This window comes from Prionailurus bengalensis, chromosome C1, assembly GCF_016509475.1.
Source record: "Prionailurus bengalensis isolate Pbe53 chromosome C1, Fcat_Pben_1.1_paternal_pri, whole genome shotgun sequence".
Lineage (NCBI taxonomy): Eukaryota > Metazoa > Chordata > Mammalia > Carnivora > Felidae > Prionailurus > Prionailurus bengalensis.
Window position 1 is genome coordinate 23446017 of NC_057345.1, and position 24339 is coordinate 23470355.

At 39.8% G+C, this 24339-nt stretch overlaps 1 protein-coding gene across 27 annotated transcripts in view; it reads right to left on the bottom strand.

Moving 5' to 3' along the window:
* The window catches only part of PUM1 (pumilio RNA binding family member 1), a 134930-nt gene that overhangs the window by 91416 nt on the left and 19175 nt on the right, over window positions 1–24339 (bottom strand). For 24 of the 27 annotated variants that reach the window (XM_043574319.1, XM_043574312.1, XM_043574327.1 and 21 more), the window contains one exon: window positions 999–1067. In XM_043574319.1, coding sequence (XP_043430254.1) covers window positions 999–1067 — 69 coding nt within the window. Of the gene's footprint in view, window positions 1–998; window positions 1068–5036; window positions 5048–18103; window positions 18118–24339 lie in introns of those variants that run through there. The other 3 variants (XM_043574332.1, XM_043574340.1, XM_043574334.1) reach the window with 3 other exon arrangements.

The window sequence follows — 24339 nt, forward strand, 5'->3', positions numbered from 1 at the left end:
ATTACCTTAATCCTGAACCCTCAGAACCCAGCACGGTGCCTGGATCAAAGGATATTTGCTAAATCAAAGAACAAGTGTGTTTAATGAATGATATAAAAGAGAATCCAGAATACAGCTATTTTCCCTCCTTTAAAACATTAAAACAGATGTGGGAGCTTTTAAATATTAGATATGCAAAAAATAAAACAGAAGGAAAAAACCTAAGGTTAAGCTCCAGAACAAGAGGACCACAAGCAAATGCCCCCAGCTTGAGAACCTGTTACACCTTTGGCTCTTAATCCAAACTATAGGTTCTACCTTATCACCAATACATTCTAATTGTCAACCACAAGAATGGCCAGAAGTCAGCTGTGCTTTATACTCCCATTTCTTCTAGAATTACGGCAACCCTCCCTATCGATGTGCAGATGACAGGAATTTGTTTTTGCAAATTTTAAACATTATAAACAAACCAAACTTCTTGTTCCTGAGTTCTATATATTCTGGCTGACACCTCTACCCTCTGGAATCATTTCACCAGAAATCTAACAACTTCCTCTCCACAATGGAGCTCCAAACAACCTCCTCAACCTACTCTAAAAACAGGTTATCAACATGTTCTGATCAGCAGCCAATCTAAGACCCCCTTCTTCCGCTGCAAAAAGAACCTAGCAAGTGGAAAATGAGGCAAAAGTAAGGATATGTGATGCATATAAAATTATCTTGTGAAACTTTAAAGCCTCGACTTACAACTGACTGGCTAATATAACCATCAATAATTTGTGCTCATGTTTTGGCTGCTTTGTTTTATTTTTAAGACATTAGGCTAAGGCTAACGTTCTTCTTATAATGAAATCATTTTGGCAAAATTCGGCAATATCCCATTCCTATCATGAGGATGGCAACAAGGAAAAGCAAGCACATACTTCTGGAGACTAGATTCGGACACATTTGATGAAAGACAGCTCCAAACTTCCCTTAAAAACAGGCCCACTTTTCTGACACACCAGTTCACTTACCTCTCCCATCGCTCTTCCCTCCAGAGCAAGTGCTTGAAAATCATGATTCAGTTCATCCATAGAACGCACCTATCGTTCAAAATAGAGAAGGAAAAAGTTTCGAGTTAGCATCTTGAATTGTACGCTCACATTAAACACAACGGTTTACCTTCAGATACTGACAAAGACATAACAAGAAGCAAGTGACTGAAGTTAAACGTTCACTTACCTTCAATCAGCAGGGTTCAGAGCCAATGACCCCTGTTTTCTCCCCTCCCATTCCTTTTTTTTCCACAACATGAAAAATACATAATCCAGAAAAAGCATATTCCGTCAAATGAGCATTATGTTAGCTATTTTTCATATATTTTAAATGTATAAGACCAACATGCTGAAGGGCAATGACCTATGATTATGTGACCTGAACATGGCTCTGGACTCAAAAGCCACAGTGCTCGCCCCCAACTGTGACAAGCAGGTAGAAACAAGGGGACTCATTTGACCCAACCCAGTTATTTCTTGGATAAACCTCAGGGAAAGGCACTGCAAACTGTATAGTGGGGTGTCCGAACATTTCTCCATGTTGGAAGATCTCCGCAGAGGGGCTCTAGGGATCTCAACTCCAGGAGGAAAAACCAGCACTCATCACAAGAATCCCTTCAAACCTCACCTATCATTAAACTACTGCCCACATCGGAACAATCTTTTCAGGCTTCAATGAACTCCTATCTAAGGTCATTTCTACAAGATAAGGTTAAGATCAAGGAAGAAGTGTGCGATCGTTTATTCGAAACAGTAACCCAAAAAACCTTGTGTTGTCTAATATCCTGTAGGTCCTCTCAGTTATGAGCAGCAAGCCATCTCTGCTGCCGGAGGCGAGAGGACCGTCCCTTGTTTATTCACAAGGAAGGCTCTTCGACCGCTGGAGAAAGACAGCAGAGGGCCTGAAGCAGGACTCTCACAAACCCCTCATCTGACCATCACTACCTCCCAATGTAGGTGTACAATCGCCAGCAATGGGTACACACAAAGGTCAGGCTGAGGTCAGGCAGGCAGAGGGAAGAGTATGGAGAACACGGGCCAGAATACAGCTAGGAGAACCAACCCAAGGATTTTATTAACAGGGCTGCCTGTTTATCACCCAACAATCTTAACTTGACTGAACCGACACCACATAAAAATGTAGTTACACCGCTGTTCTGAGTCACATACCTTCAAAACCCAGAGCTGATACACGCTACAAAATGACAATGTGTCACTAAGACAAAGCAGCTTTGGGATGCCTGCTAAAAATGGAAATTTATAAAATTCAAAATGAAGCTAAAATTCAGCCCAATGAGAACAAAGAGACATAGACAGAGACCAAGCTTTTGACTGTGGTTAAAATACTTTCAAAGGGCCTGGAAACAAGCTGTGAACACATTACAAAGTGTTTCCATTATTTAGGTAAACACACTGAGTAAGCTTCTAAGCTATAGGTAGTAAAGATAAAGGCCGGGCCGTGGGGGGAGGAGAGAATGAGGACAAGATGCTAACTGGAAAACTACAAATGTCAGATGAAATCATTTTAAACCTTCAGGCCAGAGTGAACATTTACAAAGCGTGTAAATCAAATGCATAAAGCTCTATATCTAGCTCTTTCTGTGGAATCCGATCATACATTTAACTAGAGCTAGGCATTTCTTGAAAATCCAATCTACAAATAGTTTTAACCAAGAATGTTGGAAATCCTATTTATATTTCCCAAGGAGGGAAATATAAAGAGAGTAGTAAGGCAAGGTACAGAACATGCAGTACACATATTTATGTCATCGTCACAACAACGTCACAGCGATTATTTCCATTTAAAAGATGAGAACACTGAACCTCTGAGAAATGCCCTTCCCAACTGTTGTTAAGAGGGCAGAGCCCTTAAATGGCACTGCCAGGATTTAAATCCGGGGCTTCCAACTCAAAATGCAACGTCCTTCCTATGTGACCACGCTGCCTCCAAGGCAGCCACAGGAAGTTTCGCCCCCTCAGATAACAGTGCCTTCTGTTTCTGCCTGGGCTTTGAGGAGTGTGCTTTCTTGGCGTGTTTGCCTTTGCTTTCCACTGTCTCCTCCCCCGCACCTTCAAAGCCAGCCCTGCCCTTGGAGCCATTTCCATTCCCTTCTATATGATCTATCTTCCCATCCATCACTCACTCACTCACTCATTCATTCATTCTCTCTCTCTCCCCTCCCCTCCCCCTCCCCCCCTTTTCCCTCTTTCCCTCTCTCTGTTCTTATTTGCTAGCTCTCTCAGGTCTTCTCTCTCCCTCTCTTCAGTTCCCTCTTCACCTCCTCCAGCCCTCCCTCTTTCCGGGTGTCTCCCTCTGTCCCCCCCCCCCCACACCCAGAGGATGAACCACTCTTCCTCGTACCTCTGCGCACTACCCTCCTAATTCCTGTTGGTCGTTCTCCTCACACAGGCGAGAAGGAGCCTCACTTTCCAAAGTTTGCCATGCTAGTCCAGAAACTCCATTAAAAACCATTTGCCCACAGGTGACTAGACCAGACAAATCAAATCATTCTCACAAAAAAAAAAAAAAAAAAAAAAAACGTTTTTAACTAGTCAGGAACGTACTGTTTATAGTAGAAGCTATACCTGGTATGGTCATCGACACCAGGCAGACTCTCCACACAAATTCTTCCTAGGAAACAAAACTAATGATCAGAAGAAGATGCTCGGGAATCAAGAGAAATCAAAGAATGAAGAAATATTTTAGGCAGGTAACAAAGAAGCTCCTTCTATCATAAAAGAGAAGAGCTGGCTGCAAATTATAATCAGAGTAAATTCTCCCATCAGGACAGAACAGTCTTGTCCAGTCCTGGTGCTCTACTGCTTTCTCTAGGTTTGAGTGCCGGGTTAGTGTTAATTTCTAGCACGACTTACTAATTTCTTCTCCATTTTCGCTAAACGTCTAGAAGACGTCCTTCCGTTCACTAACTGCTATTACCTATCTCCTTTGGTTTCACAAATCTATTTCCTGTTTTCCGTCTTCGGGCTACTTGCCAGTAACATGTAACTTTCTCATAACCATCCAGGACTTGTTCTACCACTGCCCCTCCCCATGAAGGCATCTGCCAGTCCCTTTACTGAAGACGCGAGCAAGAGAAGCACTTTAGTGCCTGACCTACGTCTATGTTCCTCTCTTCATCCCACCACAAATACCATCCATACACAGGTCCTATGCTTCTGAGTTTCCCTTCCATTTCCCAGTTCCCAGAACTTTCTTCCGTAAACTCAACACCTATCTCTCCTTCCAGCAGGGATCCTGTCCTAACTAGATCCTGTTGCCTAATTTGGCAAACTAAGTTGCATGTTTTACCACACAGAAGTTATAAAATAAAAACAAATAGACCCAGAATTACAGATCACACTTGGAAAATTAAAAATTAAGCAAAAGTATCACTTTACAAATCTTTTAACATAATCAAATTCTCTTTAAGATAATCACATGGAAAGGGTGCCTGCCCTTTCCATCACCCCTTGAGAAACCCTACTTACCATACCCAACGGTCCATACACTTATCAGAATCACCAATGAATGATATACATGTCACTACTGCCTCATCTGTAAAACCGAGGTAACACCAACTCTTACAAGTTTGTTGTAATAGTTAAATGAGACAAAATGGCCAATACTTAGGAGGCACTTATTCAACTGTACCCACCTCACAGGTTATTCTGTTTCAAGTAACTGAAATGTCTCCTTCACCCATTCATCCCTTCTTTCCCCACCCCCCCCCCACCCCCAGGGTTAAGATTTTGGCCATTCCTTGTTGGGAGGGTGGGGTGGGTGTCTCTCCAGTTCAGCATTTCCATAATCAACGTATTAAAAGTCCCTAGATCATGCAAACATCTAAATTACTTTCTAAAACTTAGCATCTCAAAGTACATCCATCTCTCTGTCTCAATTCCCAGCTAAATCACCAATTCAAAGAAACTTCAACACTCACTCTCCATCCTCATCCATTCAGAAACTTCCAAAAGGGAAAACAAAAAACAAAAAAACAACACCATCGCTGGCTCAACCTCATGTTCTTTCAGTTCTCATTTTTTAAAACACTCAGTAAAACCACTTTATAAAATTCCTTCATTCCTGAACTTCCCATGCCACTATGGTCTCCTGATTCTCCTCCTACCTCACTCTTCAGATGTTTGACTCTTTCTGCCAACCAACACTGTAGTCAAAGGGGGGAAAAAAAGAACAAACTCAGGCACAAAGACATCCAAATGTAAACAGTTCGTGATCCAAATATTTAATCAATTACAATTAATCCATTTTTCAAGCAGGTGTTATTGAACATTATACCTCAAAGAATGGAATGAAGCAAATAATCACGGGAGACCACACAGTCCGGAATAAAAGCCCTAAGAAAGAAACAAGTTTTGACAGCACTGTGGTCAGGTTCCTGGACCGACTCTGCTAGCATTCCTCTTAACTGCCCAGTGTGTCTTTACAAAGAATGCCCCTCTACTTGAGCCAGCTTGACCAGTTCTCCGTGGCTTGTACAGAAGAACCAAACTCGGACACAAAGATATCACTGACTTGGTATTTTTTTTTTAATTTTTTTTTTAACGTTTTATTTATTTTTGAGACAGAGAGAGACAGAGCATGAACGGGGCAGGGGCAGAGAGAGAGGGAGACACAGAATCAGAAGCAGGCTCCAGGCTCTGAGCCATCAGGCCAGAGCCCGACGCGGGGCTCGAACTCCCGGACCACGAGATCGTGACCTGAGCTGAAGTCGGACACCCAACCGACTGAGCCACCCAGGCGCCCCGACTTGGTATTTATTAAATCACACTGGAAGTCTTTATTTTTTTTTTTAACGTTTATTTATTTTGAGACAGACACAGCATGAGCGGGGGGGGGGGGGGCGAGGGATGGGGGGCAGAGGGAGAGAGGGAGAGAGAGAATCCCAAGCAGGCTCCGCACTGTCAACACAGAGCCCAATGGGGGGCTCAGTCTCTTGAACCGTAAGATCATGACTTCAGCCAAAATCAAGAGTCGGATGCTTAACCAACTGAGCCACCCAGGCACCCTAATATAGTATTTTAAAAAACAGTAACTCAGAGCTATATAGTGCACTTAGAAAAATAAAATTCAACAAATCAATACTTTCTGAATATTCTCTGTAATGGACATGTTTCAAGACACCTGCTTAGAAAGGACAAGTTCATGATTCCTATCATCTCTGGCCAAAGCACCTACTGCAAAAGTATTCCCCTAAATGGCCAAATCCCTGGTACCTGGTAAGAAATGATAAACTGACCTAATCAGGTTCTTCTCTTACCATGTGAGCCTGACGGGTATGGAGAGATAAAATGAAGGTTCCTAAAGATCTGGCAGTTGGGGCTATCATTTTTGATTCAAGTATCAGCTGGTGAATAAGCAGAAGACAAGCAACGTAGAGAAAGAATGTGCTGGAAACAGAAAGCTACCTAGTGCCAAGGGGGCCCACGTTTACATTTCTACTCAGAGGTGGTCAGAGAGAATCCCTGGCATTCTTTCATTAAAGCCCTAAATTTTTGCTAGTTAAAACATATTTCTACACCTTGAGACTAAAATTGCCTTTACTAGAATATGTGCTTCCTCAACTGACAACTGAATCTAAGTTGTCAGAGGAGCTTTTCTCCTCCACAACTACCTTTGTTCTCCTGGAGGATTTTCTGCACAGGCAAGCCTAGATCACGTTAGCTCTGTTTCACTAGCACAGATCCAGAACAATATAAGCAGGGGAGCTGGTGCCAAGAACCATTACAGGAAGGAGACACCAGTGAGAAAAAGCCAAGCAAAAGCCAGAGAAACTTGAGCAGTGCCTGGCTGGCTCAGATGGCAGAGCATGAGACTCTGGATCTCGGGGCTGGTCTGTTTGAGCCCCATGCTGGGCGTAGAGATTAGTTAAAAAAATAAAACCCTAAAAAAAAAAAGCAGGAGAAACTTGAGCGATAAAATATGGAAAGGGAACATGAGAATTAACTACTAAGTCTGTTCTACAGCAGCTCTTGTACCACTACGTATCAGTATCATAAACAATAACTGATACTTACTAAGCCTTACTTTGTGCCAGACCCTGTCCTATAAATACTTTGTATGTTTTAACAATCATAATTTGAAAACACAGGTACTCTTACAAAAGCACCCACTTTGTAAGAAAAGCAAAAACTGATTACGGTCCTCAAATAAAATTTAAATAAATCAGCATCCTTCTTGGCGGGGAGGGGATGGGTGGCATTGACAAAAAAACCCACTCTTTCGGCCTAAGTGGCTGCAAACCCTACTACGTGATCTTACTCATGAAGGTTTCCATTCTTTTTCACTGTCAGTGACAACACTAAACACCAGCATTTGCTGAGTTTCAAGACACTGTACTACAAAAATAGATATTATTCCACTTTATACACAAGGAAACCAAGGTTCAGTGAAGTAATTTGTGCAAAGTTATATAGCACATAGAGTGGAATTCAAATTTAAGTCTCTACCCTTTACTACCTTCTGTGTTCTCGTCAAAGTCACACAAAAGCACACCTGGGTTCAACAGTTGGTCCAGCAACTAATTACTACGCTATTTTGATACTGTCTTCTATGATACACAATGAGGAAAATGAAGTCACCACAGCCAGGATTAGACTGAACATCCACTTCATGTTTTTTTATTTTTTTAATGTTTATTTATTTTTGAGAGAGAGAGAGAGAGAGAGAGAGAGAGAGAGAGAGAGAGCGCGTGAGTGGGGAAGGGGGCAGAAAGAGAGGGAGACACAGAATCCGAAGCAGGCTCCAGGCTCTGAGCGGTCAGCACAGAGCCTGACGTGGGGCTCAAATTCACAGAACCTGAGCTGAAGTCAGATGCTTAACCGACTGAGCCACCCAGGCACCCCCATCCACTTCTTTATTATCTATCATTAAACACTGCTACTGCTTTCACTAATTAAGGTAAATATATTAGAATTACAGATTTCCTAATATGCTGGTGGCATTCTGCTAGGATGATTAACAGACCCCCATAATAAACTACTATAACTAAGTTACCAAAACTGTTTTGCTACCAGACTACCCGAACATATACATCTCATGTAAATGTCAGCACTTCCTAAACATAAAAGAAAACAATTTTGAAAGTAAAAGGAATTAATACACATTTTCAAAATCATTTAATGATACTAGTGACCTTTAAACACAAAAAAACCTCACAACTGCTGGTTCTGCCAGTCTTTTTCTTAATTTCACCAATCATGTTCAAGCTGAAATCAATAATGAAGGCAAGGCCATTTTAACTGCAAAAAGAAACGGTTTAATTGTTATGGAAGAACCTAATAAAAAGTGTAAAACTTAAGACAATGATCGGGGCGCCTGGGTGACTCAGTTGGTAGAGCAGCAACTCTTGGTCTGAGTTCAAGCCCCTCACTGGATGTAGAGATTACTTAAAAATAAAACACCTTAAAAACTTAAGATAATGATCAATCGTCTCTCTTCTTGTCTGGAAACTACTATCTGTAGCCAGAGAGCTGACTGGCATATTGCTAACCACCAAAAAAACCCAAAATTCAGAAACATAAAAGAGACTCCTATACCACTATAGAGATTACATTTACATTAAAAAAATGTTTATTTACAAATGGGGAACACACCAGAAAGTGTTCATTAGCAGTAAAAAACTTCATTCTGAAATACCAATCTCAAGAGAGAACATATGGAAAAAATAAAAAAAGATAAATGAAGAATACTCATCCAAAAGTTCCTAAATCAGGTTGTGGCAAATCTGTATCAGGCTCTTTTCAAAAAATGAAACAAAATTTAAAGGCACCATTGACCTCACTGGAATCAGGAACAATCTTACTGGCAGAGTATTAGAGTCTATATGAAAGTAGCAAATATTTACCCACCAAAAAGGCATAGAAGTGGACTTTCCAAAGTCTTGCTAACATCAAATTTTCTGAGATTCACTTTGTCATCCCTGGGGCTCACTAACAGACACGTAAGAATTCCTACCATAAGAAGGGTTTGTCAGAGAAAACAAATTAAGGGCCTACACAGTCACTGATAAGAATTTTCCACAAATTACAAGACAGTGACTATTTTTAACAAATGTACAATTAAGACCACCAGTGGAAACTACCAATTTTGGAAAATAAGCTAGGAGGAGAAACTATCAGCTGCAAGGTACGCCTACAGTGTCAGTCTCCAGGTGGGAGAGGTCCTTACACAAAGACTACTTCTCTAGTTATTTGCTCTCCCTTGTTGGCAAACCAGAAGTTGGATGCAAACAAAAGTTCAAAGACCATGGCACACAGGTCCTACTGCTCTCTTAACTGCTGTCATAACCACTAAGTAGCAAAACTGCACTTTATCAATAGTGCCATGGCAGTTGTCTTCTCTCTCTAAAAGTCACCCCCACAGTATTAAAAACATGACGGGCAGTACACACGAATATCTGTAATGTGAGAAATTACCCTTGGTCTCAGGAGTGATAAAAATAGCAGAAATAGGACTTCCAGTGCCAGCTTCTTTAAAATGGTTCTTATCCTGCTTAAAAGAATACTTTGTCATGTTTTTCTACAGCTTTTCAAGAAAGAAATCTGATGGGGCACTTGTGTGGCTCGGTTGGTTAAGCATCCGATTTTGGCTCAGGTTATGATCTCAGGTCATGAGTTTGAGCCCCGCATTGGGCTGTCTGCTCTCAGCACAGAGCCTGCTTTGGACCCTCTGTCGTCCTCTCTCTCTGCCCCTCCCTTTCTCCTTCTCTCTCTCTCTCCCTCTCTCTCTAAACTAAATAATTTAAAAAAATTTTTTTAAGAAATTTGACAATATGCATCAAGTTTTATAAATGTTCATTGCCTCTGTTCTAATAACTCCACTTCTAGGATTTTAGCCAAAGCAAATAATCAGAAATACGATCGAAGAGTGTTAACAAATATCTTCAACCTGGCAATGTGATGGCAAAAGTGGTAAAAAGTTAAACTACAGTAGGAATCATTAAGTGTAGTATATATTCACTTACAGAATTTTATGCAGCTATTTAAAACATCTTTAAAATTGTTCGAGAAAAATGTGTATGTGTAAGGATTCTAAAGACAACAAATCTGGGGGCACCTGGGTGGCGCAGTCGGTTAAGCGTCCGACTTCAGCCAGGTCACGATCTCGCGGTCCGGGAGTTCGAGCCCCGCGTCAGGCTCTGGGCTGATGGCTCAGAGCCTGGAGCCTGTTTCCGGTTCTGTGTCTCCCTCTCTCTCTGCCCCTCCCCCATTCATGCTCTGTCTCTCTCTGTCCCAAAAATAAATAAACGTTGAAAAAAAAAAAAAAGACAACAAATCTGCATATATAAAAAGATACAAATACATTTCCATACAGAGACATAAACAAAGTAAGACTAGAAGGTTAAAAAAAAGACTAAGGTAATATACTCAAATGTTAAAATTTCTTCAGTAGTTTCTGTATTTTGTGTAATGCCTATGAAAAAAATCAGAATCTTCTAAAAACAAATTTGACAATATTTATGTCTTTAAAATATTAGTAACTTTCAAACCAATAATCCTCTTTCTAAAAACATCTTAAATAACCACAATGAGGAATAAGTTCTATAAGCCAAGGTGCTCACTGTGTAGTTACTTTTAACAATAAGAAAAAAAACAGTTAAGAAATACTTTCAACAGGGGCACCTGCGTGGCTCAGTCGATTAAGCGTTCAACTGCTGATTTCAGCTCAGGTCATGATCTCACAGTTTGAGAGTTTGAGCCCCCATCGGGCTCCGAGCTGGCAGGGCAGAGCCTATTTGAGATTCTCTCTCCCTCTCTCTCTGCCCCTCCCTGCTTGCTCGCTCTCTCTCTCTCAAAATAAACAAACAAGCTTAAAAAATTTAAAGAAAGAAAGAAAAAAATTTTCAACAAAAAGTCAGGGGTAGGATAGCCAACAGTAAATAAAAATTAGGTTAGTTATGGTACATTCAGAAGCAGTTTCTACAGGGAAACACTGTGAAAAAGAACAGAAATAGGATGGGCCTTTTATGACTGTCAGAATAGTTCATACTTACTATGTTCTAGGTAGCAGTATGTACTATTTAATTCTCAAATTATAAAATAATTCCTAATTATCCTCCATTTCCCATTTTTTTAATGGAGGAGGAAACTGAGGTAGAGAAAGGTTAAAAACTCGCCCAAAGTTACCCAGGCAGGCTGACTCCCGTGTCTCTTTCCGGTGTCCTATATCGCGGGATCAAAATGTGTCTGGGGTACTCCAACTGTTTAAATGGGCAATAAAGACAAAAGGGCCCATCCAGATCCAACAAAGCTGCACCAGACAAAAGCCTGCTAGAAACCCAAAAGCGGAGAAGGAGCTGTGCACACTACTCTGCCGCCCAACTGTGTATGTGAAGATGTAACAGCCACCCACACAGCCCATCTGTGGCCAGAACTCTCTCCGTTAATTCAAGGATGATCAAACGGAAGTAAGTCATCATGAGGCCACAGGGAGTAAACTACTTAATGAGGAAAAAGAAGTCACATCCTGAAGATATAAAAGAGAAGATTTCTGAAAATGATTTACCTATTCGAAGAAAGAATATAGATCTACAGACAAAAATTCATAGCAAAATTCAAATCCACAAGGCAGTAAGTCAACTGCTGAATGTGTAAAATTTATATAGTATATCATACAAAGGAGTATTATTTGGCCACAAAAAGGAATGAAGCACTGATACATAAGCATGCATGAACCCTAAAAACATTAGGTAAGTGAAAGAAGCCAGACACAAAAAGCCATATATTTATATGATCCCATTTATATAACATATCCACAATAAACAAATCTACAGAAACAAGAATAGACTTGGGTTTGCCAGGGACTTGGGAAAGGAGAAAATAGGCAATGACTACTAATGAGTACAAAGTTTCTTCTGGAAGTGCTAAAAATGTCTACAGTTACATAGCTGATAAGTTGCATAACACTGTGGATGTACTAAAAACCACTGAATTACAAATTTAAGGACAAATGTTAAGGTATGTGAAAAATAGCTCAATAAAGCTGTTATCTAAAAAACAGAAGTTGGCACACTTTTTCTGTAACAGGCCAAAGAATATAGGCTTTGTGGGCTACACAGGGTCTTTATCATATCTTTCTTTGGTTTGGTTTGTTTTGATTTGGTTCAACTATTTAAAAAGGTAAAAAACCATTCTTAGCTCAAGGGCCATACATAAACAGGCAGCAAGCCAGATTTGGCACAGAGGCCACAGTTTGCCAAATCTAGTTTAAAAATAAATCATTCTTAAATTTTTCCAAGTGAATACATGCTAAATTAATGCTGATCTATAAATTAAAGATCTTTTATCAAACTTATAAATAGAGTTCCACAAATGTTATCGGATAAAGGGACCAGGGAAAATGTACCAAACAGAATTTAACATTTTTATCAATAATTAAGATCATATAAATAATAAGAATAAAACCCACATTAAAAAATAAAGATAACTGGGGCGCCTGGGTGGCGCAGTCGGTTAAGCGTCCGACTTCAGCCAGGTCACGATCTCGCGGTCCGGGAGTTCGAGCCCCGCGTCAGGCTCTGGGCTGATGGCTCAGAGCCTGGAGCCTGTTTCCGATTCTGTGTCTCCCTCTCTCTCTGCCCCTCCCCCGTTCATGCTCTGTCTCTCTCTGTCCCAAAAATAAATAAACGTTGAAAAAAAAAATAAAAAAAATAAATAAAGATAACTGCTCACGTGAAAAGATGCTGACCATCATTAGCCATCACGGAAATATAGATTCAAACCACAATGAGATACCATCACGTACCTATCAGAATGGCTAAGATAAAAAAACGTAACACCACCACACGCTGGTAAGGGTTCAGAAAAATTAGACCAAACATGGCTGGTAAGACGCAAAATGGCACAGCCAACTCTGGAAAACGATTTGGCAGTTTCTTCAAAAACTGAACATGCAACTATCCTATGATCGACCCAGCACTTGCACTCCTAAAGCAGTTATCCCAGAGAAATGACAACTTATGGTCACAGAAACACCTGAATATGAATGCTCACGGCAGCTTTATTTCCAGCAACTAAAAACCAGAATCTGCCCAGATGCCCTTCCACAGGTGAAACAAACTGTGGTACATCTACAAAATAGCACAGTGTGCAGCAACAAGAAGGAATGAACTACTATATGCAACAACTTGCTAAGTCTCCAGGACCTTCTGCAGACCAAGAAAAGGCCAATCCCCAAAGGTAATACGATGATTCCATTCAGAATAGTTTGGAAAAGACAAAATTGCAAAACTGGAGAATAAGAAATTAGAGTTTGGGGGGAGCTCCCCTATCCCCTACCCCTCAAGAAGAAGGTGGATGTGGTTATAAAAAGAGCTACTCAGAGGCACCTGGGTGGCTTAGTTGGGCAAGCTTCCGACTTCAGCTCAGGTCATGATCCCACAGTTCGTGGGTTCAAGCCCTGCATCGGGCTCCATACTGAGCATGGAGCTTGCTTAAGATTTTCTTTTTTTCTCTGCCCCCCACTCCACCCCGCCCCTCTGCCCCCTCCCCCATTCGCTCTCTCTAAAATAACAAAGAAAGAAAGAGGCCCTTTATCTTAATAAAACTCCAATACCACATTTAAAATACACATACACACACACACACACACACACAAATGAGATCAAAACCGGAAAAATCAGAGGTGCCTGGGTGGCTCAGTCAGTTAAGCATCTGACTTCGGCTCGGGTCATGATCTCACCATTCGTGGGTTCGAGCCCCCATAGGGCTCTGTGCTGACAGCTGAGCCTGGAGCCTGCTTTGGATTCTGTGTCTCCCTCTCTCTGCTCCTCCCCTGCTTACACTCTCTCTCTCTGTCTCTCAAAAATAAATAAATAAATGTTAAAAAAATTTTTAATTAAAAACAAAACTGGAAAAACTCAGTAAGATTGGATGGATTTTTATCAATGTCAGCATCTTAGTTGTAATGTCATATTACACAACATTACCTAAAAAATGTTATCTACAAATGTTATACTGTAAAATGTTACCCCTGGGGAGAAATTTGGCAAAGTGTATAAAGGATTGTACACTGTATTATTATACTCTGTATTATTTCTTACAATAGTATGTGAGTTGACAATAACTAAATCAAAATTTTAAATTAAAAAAAGACAGGTGTGGGGTGCTTGTGGCTCAATTGGTTGAGTGTCCAACTTCAGCTCAGATCCTGATCTCACAGTTGTTAAGTTCGAACCCCACATTGGGCTCTCCACTGTCACCATGGAGCCTGCTTAGGATTCTCTGTCCCGCTCTCTCTTTGCCCCTCCCCCACTCGCTCACTCTCTTTAGAAAATAAAATAGGAAAGAAGGAAGCAAGGAAGGAAGGAAGGGAGGGAGGGGGACAGGCAGATGGGCGGCTGAGTCAGATAAATGTCTGACTCTTGATTTTGGCTCAGGTCATGATCCCAGGGTTATGGACTTGAACCGTGCACATCAGGCTCCATGTGTGGAACCTGCTGGGATTCTCTTTTTCTCCCAATCTCTCTGTCCCTTACCTGCTTATTCTCTCTCTCTCTCTCTCAAAATAAATAAACATTAAAAAAGAAAAGGCCACTATAAAGAAATAATGAAGATATGGCTTAAAAATATGGAGAATAAACAGAGGGTTGCTGGAGAGGTTGGGGGGGGGGAGAGATGAGCTAAAGGGGTAAGGGGCATTAAGGAATCTACTCCAAAAATCATTGTTTCACTATATGCTAACTTGAATGTAAATTAAAAAAAATAAAGAAAAAAAATAATTTTTTTTTAAAAATGATAGTTCCATAAAAAAGATAGTCCTGAGGGGGGGGGGAAAAAAAACCCTAAAATAAGCAAATATATAACCAAAAGAACCTTTTTCTCAAGCTACAAAAAAAAAAAACCAATGCAGATCAAAAGGTCTCACTCAAATAGCACATAAAAATCACATCCTGAACAAACTATACTAAAGTTGGAGTATTCCTTAAGTATTCCAGTGGGGGGGGGGGGGGGTTTACTCTTGGTTCTCTAAAATACTACGTGCCAGGGCGCCTGGGTGGCTCAGTCGGTTAAGCGGCCAACTTCGGCTCAGGTCATGATCTCCCGGTCCGTGAGTTCGAGCCCCGTGTCAGGCTCTGTGCTGACAGCTCAGAGCCTGGAGCCTGTTTCAGATTCTGTGTCTCCCTCTCTCTGACCCTCCCCTGTTCATGCTCTGTCTCTCCCTGTCTCAAAAATAAATAAAACGTTAAAAAAATTTTTTTAAATAAATAAAGAAAATAAAATACTACATGCCAAAGACAATAAAACATACAAACTATGGCCAAAGATTTGGTCTTGATACAACTGTCTTTCACATGTAAAGACTACAGAAACACAATATAGAAAAGTAACAAAAATATGCCACCCACATTCCATCTTTCAAGTAATGAGTGTACCAAGCATTCCAGCTGAGAATTAAAATTAAGCACACAAAATGGATAACAGTCACAAAACCATTTAATGGAACACTACTGAGCAATAAAAAGGACCAATGTATTGTTATAAACAACAACATAGATTCTCAAATGCATTATGCTAAGTGAAAAAAAAAAAACAGATTCAAAACTACATACATTTACAGTATATGACATTTTGGAAAAGGCAAAACTAAAGGGGCAAAAAACAGATTCATGGTTACCAGCGGCTGGGAACAGAGTTAAGAAGTGACTATGAAGGGGCTGCATGGAATGTGGGGATGGGTCAAACTGATCTTGATCATGGTAGTTACAAGAATATCTGCATTTGTCAAAACCTATAAAAAAGTGCATACCAAAATAACATATTTTACTATACACAAATTGTATCTTAAAAAGGGGGAAAAATATGGGGCGCCTGGGTGGCGCAGTCGGTTAAGCGTCCGACTTCAGCCAGGTCACGATCTCGCGGTCCGGGAGTTCGAGCCCCGCGTCAGGCTCTGGGCTGATGGCTCAGAGCCTGGAGCCTGTTTCCGATTCTGTGTCTCCCTCTCTCTCTGCCCCTCCCCCGTTCATGCTCTGTCTCTCTCTGTCCCAAAAATAAATAAACGTTGAAAAAAAAATTTAAAAAAAAAAGGGGGGGGGAATAATTACACAAGAGGTAGAATAGCTTTATGAACATCTAGCAGTATTTTTCCCATTCTAAGACTTAAGAAAATAATTCAAACTGCAAATATTGATGAACAAAATATTCATTACAGAACCACCTATAATGGTAAAAATTTAGAAGCCTAAATGACCAATATCAGGAAATAATACAGAAAAGAATGAGACCATTAAATATAATGGAATATTATAAAACCTTAAAATTATCTACGGAAATATTCTGTCATAGGATATTTTGATATGTTAGACCAAAAAAAAAAAAAAAAGACAGAAACCTATAATCACAGAAATGTTTTTACTTTACCTGAACTTGTTCCAAAAAGGATTCAGAGTGACTTACAAACTCGAGTAAATTCAACTAATGAGAAAATTAAGGCAAAGGGAAAATGAGAAGAAAGAGCCTTGTTTATAAAATGTATGCAATTGGGTCCAATATACTTGCTAGAAATGAGCCATAAATTTATCTCTAACTTCTCCAGTGGTTAACCAAAACAGAAAAATAATTAGTAAAAATTCATACTGCCCATAAGATTAAAAAAAAAAAAAGGCAAAACTCAAGAAGCAATCATTATTGTTATTAGCACCAAAGAGATTTTCCTGTCTATAAATATATAAGTATTTACATTTTTAAAATTTTTTAGTAAAAAACCAGATAGACCTATCATAAAAGGTTACAGAAGACCGAATTACAGTTAGTTGGTTGGTTTCCTGCATGTTTTTATAATTTTGTAATTGGATGTACTTTCCAAAATATTTACAATGAGCATTTATTGATTTTAGAAATCAAAAGTACCTACAAGTTATTTTTAATGGGAGGGAAAAACATTTTATTTGATTTTTAAATCCCTGTTTATGAGGATACACAGAATGGCATTGAACCATGGAAAGATTCCTTAGTTGGCCCATAATGAAAACAAAATTACATTCACTGTCAATAAAAATGACCCTTGTTTTAACATATCTGCATATATACGTATTTTTTTTTAAGTAATCTCTACACCCAATGTGGGGCTCAAACTCACATCCCCAACGTCAAGAGTTGCACGTTCAGGGGCGCCTGGGTGGCGCAGTCGGTTAAGCGTCCGACTTCAGCCAGGTCACGATCTCGCGGTCCGGGAGTTCGAGCCCCGCGTCAGGCTCTGGGCTGATGGCTCAGAGCCTGGAGCCTGTTTCCGATTCTGTGTCTCCCTCTCTCTCTGCCCCTCCCCCGTTCATGCTCTGTCTCTCTCTGTCCCAAAAATAAATAAACGTTGAAAAAAAAAAAAATTAAAAAAAAAAAAAAAAAAAAAAAAGAGTTGCACGTTCAACCGACCGACTGAGCCATCCAGGCCAGGCGGCGTAAAGGGAATAAACACTGGTGCGATAAAGTTTCTTGAGTTAAACACTTCATTATTATTGTTACAGTTACAAACAACTGGCACAAGAAACAGATTATCTATCAAGTCTTCAACCAGGAGGCCTACAAAATGTCTTCCTCCATTTAGTGGCCTTGTCACAAACCCTTACTACTCCCTTGTTTCAACATTCTATTGTAGTATGTAAGGGAATAAGGAATTCTCACTGAGTAAATCTATCCAGATAAATCACAGCAACATAATTAAGAAGGCAGCTACCAAGCACATCAAATAGCTCATTCTGGACTTTATGATCCTAAAAGAGTACATAATACATAAATCCAAAACTGTATCTGTGGGAGAATATATTTCAGAGTTTTATCTCCTCTGAATTAAAAAAAAGTGGTGGTGGGGGGTGCACCTGGGTGGCTCAATTAGGTGCTCAGACTCTCGGTCATGATCTCACAGTTTGTGGGTTCAAACCCTGCATCAGACTCAGTGCTGGCAGCACGGGGCCTGCTTAGGATTCTCTCTCTCTGCCCCTCCCCTGCTTGTGCTCTCTCATAATAAATAAACTTAAAAAAAAAAAAAAAGTAAGAAGTCCTAATCAAAATAATCTCTTAAACACTGGCAGGTATTAATTTATGTGGCTTAATTCTGTATAGAATTCCACCTGATGTTATGCAAACAGTAAACCTTCATTTGCTCCTTTTTTGAGCACAGTTACTACCTTTAGTTCCTTACCCTTAATACAGTTTGTATTACTGTGAGGTCATGAAACATGCAAGTTTCCCTCTTGTGGTTGAGAAGAACTTCAGCTATAGCAAATTTATCAGGTTTTACACTTGCTTATTTATGGGTGTTGTGAGTGCCATGGAATAATGTTTGAAACTGGATTTAAAAACCAAAACACATAGGAGTTTTTTCCTCCCGTTAAAAATAACGTGTTTAAGGTAATTTTGAATTCTAAAAACAATAAACCCTCACTGCAAACATTTTGGAAAGTACAGAAAACTACAAAATGGTATAAAGACCACTGAGAAAAAGCAGGGAAGGGGGACAGAACTATAATTTAAATAGTATTCATGGAAGGCCTCAATGAAAAAGTAACATTTAAACAAAGGACTTGGAAGGAGGTGAGGGAGCAACTTTTACAGCCATCTATGGAGGAGCATTCATCCCTTAGGGCATGGGGTATACCTGTGATTCTAGAAATAACAAGAGTTGTTTTAATGTCATTCCAAATGCCATTAAAATACAGTAATTAAAGTCTAGGCCTAGGCAGAAAGCAAATCAGCAGTTGCTGCTGGGGAATTAAAAGTGGCCCATGAAACTTTTGGAGAGATGGGAACTGTCATTATGATTAGAGTGATCCTGTCATGGGTGAATACTCTGTGTCAAAACTATCATATTATACATCTAAAATGTGTGCATTTTATTATGTACTTATACTTCAATAAAGGTAATTTAAAAAAGAAAAATTCTAGTCTTAGAGCCCTAGCCCTCACGGTTGGTGAGTTCGAGACCCACATTAGGTGAGCACCAGCCCCACTTCAGATGAGCCCTGCTTCTCTCTGTCTCTCTGTCTCTCCTGGGATTTTCTTTCTCTGCCTGTCACTCACTTGTGCCCTCTTTCTCTCTCTCGCTCAAAAAAGAAAAAAAAAAATCTACGAAAATAATATATATACCAACAGAGAAAATAAATACTCGTATAATGTTGGTAAAACTTTAAATTCGTAGAACAACGTGGAAATCTGGAGAAAAATGTGGAAATATGTATCAAAATCTTAAATACATTCTTTTCCTTGATCTGTCAATTTCACCTCTGTAAATACAGTCTAAAGAAATGATAGCAGAGGGGCGTCTGGGTGGCTCAGCTGGTTAAGTGCCCAACTTTGGCTCAGGTCATGATCACTCAGTTCGGGAGTTGGAGCTCTGCACCAGGCTCACAGAGCCCACTTCAGATCTTCTACCCTCCTCTCTCTGCCCCTCCCCCACTCATTCATTTCTCTCTCTCTCTCTCTCTCTCTCTCTCTCCCTCTCCCTCAAAATAAATATATAAAAACTTAAAAAAAAAAAAAGAAATGACCGCAGAATACAAAAATAAAACTACCTGTTGTTACTATAGCATTGTTTAGAAGGTCAAAAGCTGAAAACACTCTAAAAGTTCACTAATGTGAGATAAGTCAGTCAAATAAATCACTGTAGCTCCATGCACTAAGGCCCTTAAAGAAGAATCAAACATTATTGACCTGAAAGGATAGCCACAATGTATTAAGGGCAAAAAGGCACCTGTGTACATGTGTCATATACTTAGAATGTTCCCACTTGGCTTAAAACTAAAACACATGAACCTGTGTTTATGTATATACACACAGAAAACATCTAGAAAGAAAATGACCTGTGCTGTTAGAAGTATTTTACTTTGAAAAAGTTAATGAAAATTTTTAGATCATAAAAAAATTCCATTTTAGACAGAAAGTAGATTAGTGGTTGCTAAAGGAATGAGGGAAGTGGACAGTGACTGGTAATGGGTACACGGTTTCTTTTGGGCATAATAAAAATGTTCTAAAATTTTATTGTAGTGATGGTTGCACAACTCTGTGAATACTAAGAACCACTGAACAGTGCATTTTATTTTTTGAGAGAGAGAAAGAGAAAGAGAGGAAGAGCAGGGTAGAGGGGCAGAAGGAAAAAAAGAGAAAGAATCTTAAGCAGGCTCCTCACTCAGTGTGGAGCCCAACGTAGGGCTCAATCCTACAACGCTGGGATCATGACCTGAGCTAAAATTAAAAATCAGACACTCAGCTGATTGAACCACCCAGGCGCCCCTGAATAGTACATTTTAAATGGGTGAATTGTGGGGCGCCCGAGTGGCTCAATCGGTTAAGCATCTGACTTCAGCTCAGGTCATGATATTGCAATTCTTGAGTTTGAGCCCCATACTGGGCTCTGTGCTGACAGCTCAGAGGCTTGAACCTGTTTCAGATTCTGTGTCTCCCTCTCTCTCTGCCCCTCCTCCACTCATGCTCCGTGTTTCTCTCTCAAAAATAAATAAACATTAAAAAAACTTTTTAAATAAACAAATGGGTGAATTGTATGGTATGTGAACTACATCACAAAACCTTTTAAAAATCACAGTTTGGGGGCACCTGGCTGGCTCAGTCAACAGAGTATACAACTCTTGATCTCGGAGTCATGAGTTCAAGCCCCATGCTAGGTGTAGAGATCACTTAACAAACAAACAAACAAACAAATAAACAAATAAATATTTAAATAATAAACACATAAAATAAAAAATAAAATTCACAGTTTGTACCTTATACTATACCCCAATAAAAAGCTTGAACCCAAACAGTACCTCTTAAAAAGCTTCAAATAGGAAAAATGAGTCACTAATCTTAAATTTTTTTTTTCAACGTTTTATTTATTTTGGAGACAGAGAGAGACAGAGCATGAACGGGGGAGGGGCAGAGAGAGAGGGAGACACAGAATCGGAAGCAGGCTCCAGGCTCTGAGCCATCAGCCCAGAGCCCGACGCGGGGCTCGAACTCACGGACCGCAAGATGGTGACCTGGCTGAAGTCGGACGCTTAACCGACTGCGCCACCCAGGCGCCCGAGTCACTAATCTTAAAAGCAATTAACCGCTGACAAGACAGGGTTAAACTACAACTTTGATCCTATGTTCATAAGTATGTGATCTTCAACTATGCTAGTACAGAGTATTCACTTCAGAGAACAGGAATGAACCTTGTAAATGTATTAGGTTGAAAAAGTACAGCACTGTTTTCCAGTAAGCGATGTAACTGTGAACAGAAACAAAGTTTTAATGTTTTACAAATTAAAGAAAGTAAACCTTGCTCCTCCAGCCCCTTCTGTTTGCCTATCCTTTAGGGTTTCAAGAAATGTCAAATAGGGGCGGGGGGTGGGGGGGGGGGAGGAGGGGGGGGCAAAACAAAAAGAAAAAGCATAAAACCGGAGCTGATAAGAATTTAAAAGTTCTTTAACACAACCTTTCAAGAAATGCTAACTGGCTCCTTATCTTCAAGCCCAAAAGCCTCTCAGTATTCCAAGACCATACATTCTGTTACACCTTAGACCTTATCAATTCAAAATACAATCTTAATACCCTTGAAAATAAAACACTCCACTCAATGAGTCTCTTCAATGTGCTCTGAAAACATACTGTATTCACTCATCATTTATGAGGTAAACACTACTTGCCAGGTGCTGGAGATACAAGGCTAAAAGATTCTTCAAGAGGAACCATCACAGTAGTTCTTAACCAAAGGGCACATGAGGATCACCAGGGAGTGCTTTTTAAAAAAAACACATGAACTGTGTCTCATCACTGGAGATTTGGATTCAGTAGGTCTGGACTTAAGCCCAAGAATGTGTTTACTGAACCAGCTTCCTAGCACCCAATGGTGACAGAAAAAGTAAATATTTAACTCTAATACAGGAAGCTGAATGTTTCAATGAGTATGAAGTATGACAGCAACACCAACAAGACACCCAACCTTCAATAAAAGAGTGGAATAATGAGGAGAGTTTACCAGAGACGAAGATACTTTAGTTGGAACTTGAAAGAGGAGAAAGTGGCTAAGTGGATGAAAACAGAAAAGAGTCCCAAACAGAGAAAACTGCATAAATAAAATAGCACAACTCTGTTGAGGAATCACACACACTACAAAATTAGCATGTATGTTCAGAAAATTACAAATACTTCAATATAGCTGAACTAGGGTAACAGTAAAGACTGGTAAACTGGCTCAAAACATGAAGGACCTAAATTATGCTGAAGAGTTTGGAAGTTATTCTAAAAGCAACTGAAAAACAAAATACCAAAATTTAGGCAAGGTTGAGACAAGAGATTTGCGTCTTCAGAAATACCAATTCGGCAGCAACACAGAACATGGGGGGGGGGGGGGTGGAGAGGGAGGGGCTGGGGGAGCACAGAAAACCAACCAGAAGACTACGGTAAATGTCCTGGCAAGAAATATGAGCCTATCAAATAAGGCAGTATAAATATAACCTTGGAATTGTTGGGAGGCTGGAGGGAGGAATCTAAGATTCTTAAGTTGCCTGTAATGGGGATGGCACCACAGAAACAGGCTGTAGGGAATGACAGACACTAAACAAGTTCAGTTTTGAACAACATCATATCACTCACTGAAGACCTATTATGCATCCAGGACATACATATAATTAGACATACAAACTAAACTCTTACTGGTGTCCCTAAACTTTAATATATGCACAGCAGATAGGGCTTAAAATGTGTGATGTGTAAAAACAGGACTGTGTGTGCGTTTTAGGGAAAAGTTGAATACGCCATGAAGAAGAATGGTAGGTCTCCAAACAGACTGGTCTGGTAGAAAGAGCAAACGGTAATCACCTTCAACATACATCATCTGAGACCATAAAGCATGATAGCTCATTTTTCTGACCCTGCATTTCCTCATTCGTAAAATGGAAACGATGAAAACCAAAAGAGTTATTGGAGATTCAAATCATATGTAAAAAAGACTAAAACAGTTCCAGCACACAGCTTATGAATTACATGTCATTATTACTTCTAGATACAGAAAGGCAGTACTCAATACTAAAATTACTTCTAGATCTCACTGGATACACTCAACCTATCCTAGCAAACTCTGCTCAAAACACTAACATTTTTTTATTAAAACAGAGATAATTCACGTAAAGGAGATCACTGCATCAGAAAAAAAGTCAAATGATTTCCAAGATCTTTTTCAATACCAAAATTCCACTGCAAATGTATTGGCCAATTCACTTTCCCTTAATTCAGTACAATAAATTAAGCTCTTTTTTTACATATGTATTTTTCTTTGAATTTTTTTTAACAATTTTATTTATTTATTTGTAAGTAAGTAAGCTCTACGTTCAATGTGGGGCTTGAACCCATGACCCCAAGATCAAGAGTCACATGCTCCATAGACTAAGCCAGCCAGGTGGTTTAAACCTAGAAAAATTTCAGGGTTTGAAATTTGGAAACTACAAAACACAAGATGAAATCGAATTACCCATAATCTCCCCACCCACCCAAATAAAAGCAATAATTTGCTGTATTTCCTCCCAGTCCTTTTCCATGTGCACCACTCTTCAGGGATACAAAGAGCTTTAAGTCCATTTTCTGGATAATAAATTAACAACTGAAGGAACTGTATTCAATATAAAATTAGTCTGGGGTGCCTGGCTGGCTCCATCAGTAGAACATGCAACTCTTGATCTTGGGGTCCTGAGTTCAAGTTGCATTTAGAGATTACTCAAAAAAATAAAATGGGGCGCCTCGGTGGCTCAGTTGGTTGACCATCCAACTTCGGCTCAGATCATGACATCACAGTTTGTGTGTCAGGCTCTGTGCTGACAGCTCGGAGCCTGGAGCCTGCTTCAGATTCTGTGTCTCCCTCTCTCTCTGCCCTTCCCTGCTTGAGCTCTATCTCTCTGTGTCTCTCAAAAACAAACATTTTTTTTAATTTTTTTAATAAAATGAAATACACACACACACACACACACACACACACACACACACAATGAGTCTCATCTGATTTGTGTTACCCAAACACGCCACAGCCCCAGCTTTAGCACTCATTTGAGTAGACACTCACTGAAATTCTCATCTGGAAAAAAATTTGTTTATAATTTCTTCCTCAGTTCATGAAACTAAGTTTCTTCATAGAAAGAACAATATATTAATTTCATTGGTTTGCATTTTACTGGGCTTCTGACACATACAAGTAGGATCTCCTTAATTTGGCCAACTGGGGAAAAAAGAACAATTTGAATCAATAAATTCTTAGCAAATTAAAGAACATTTTTTTTTTTCAACGTTTATTTATTTTTGGGACAGAGAGAGACAGCATGAACGGGGGAGGGGCAGAGAG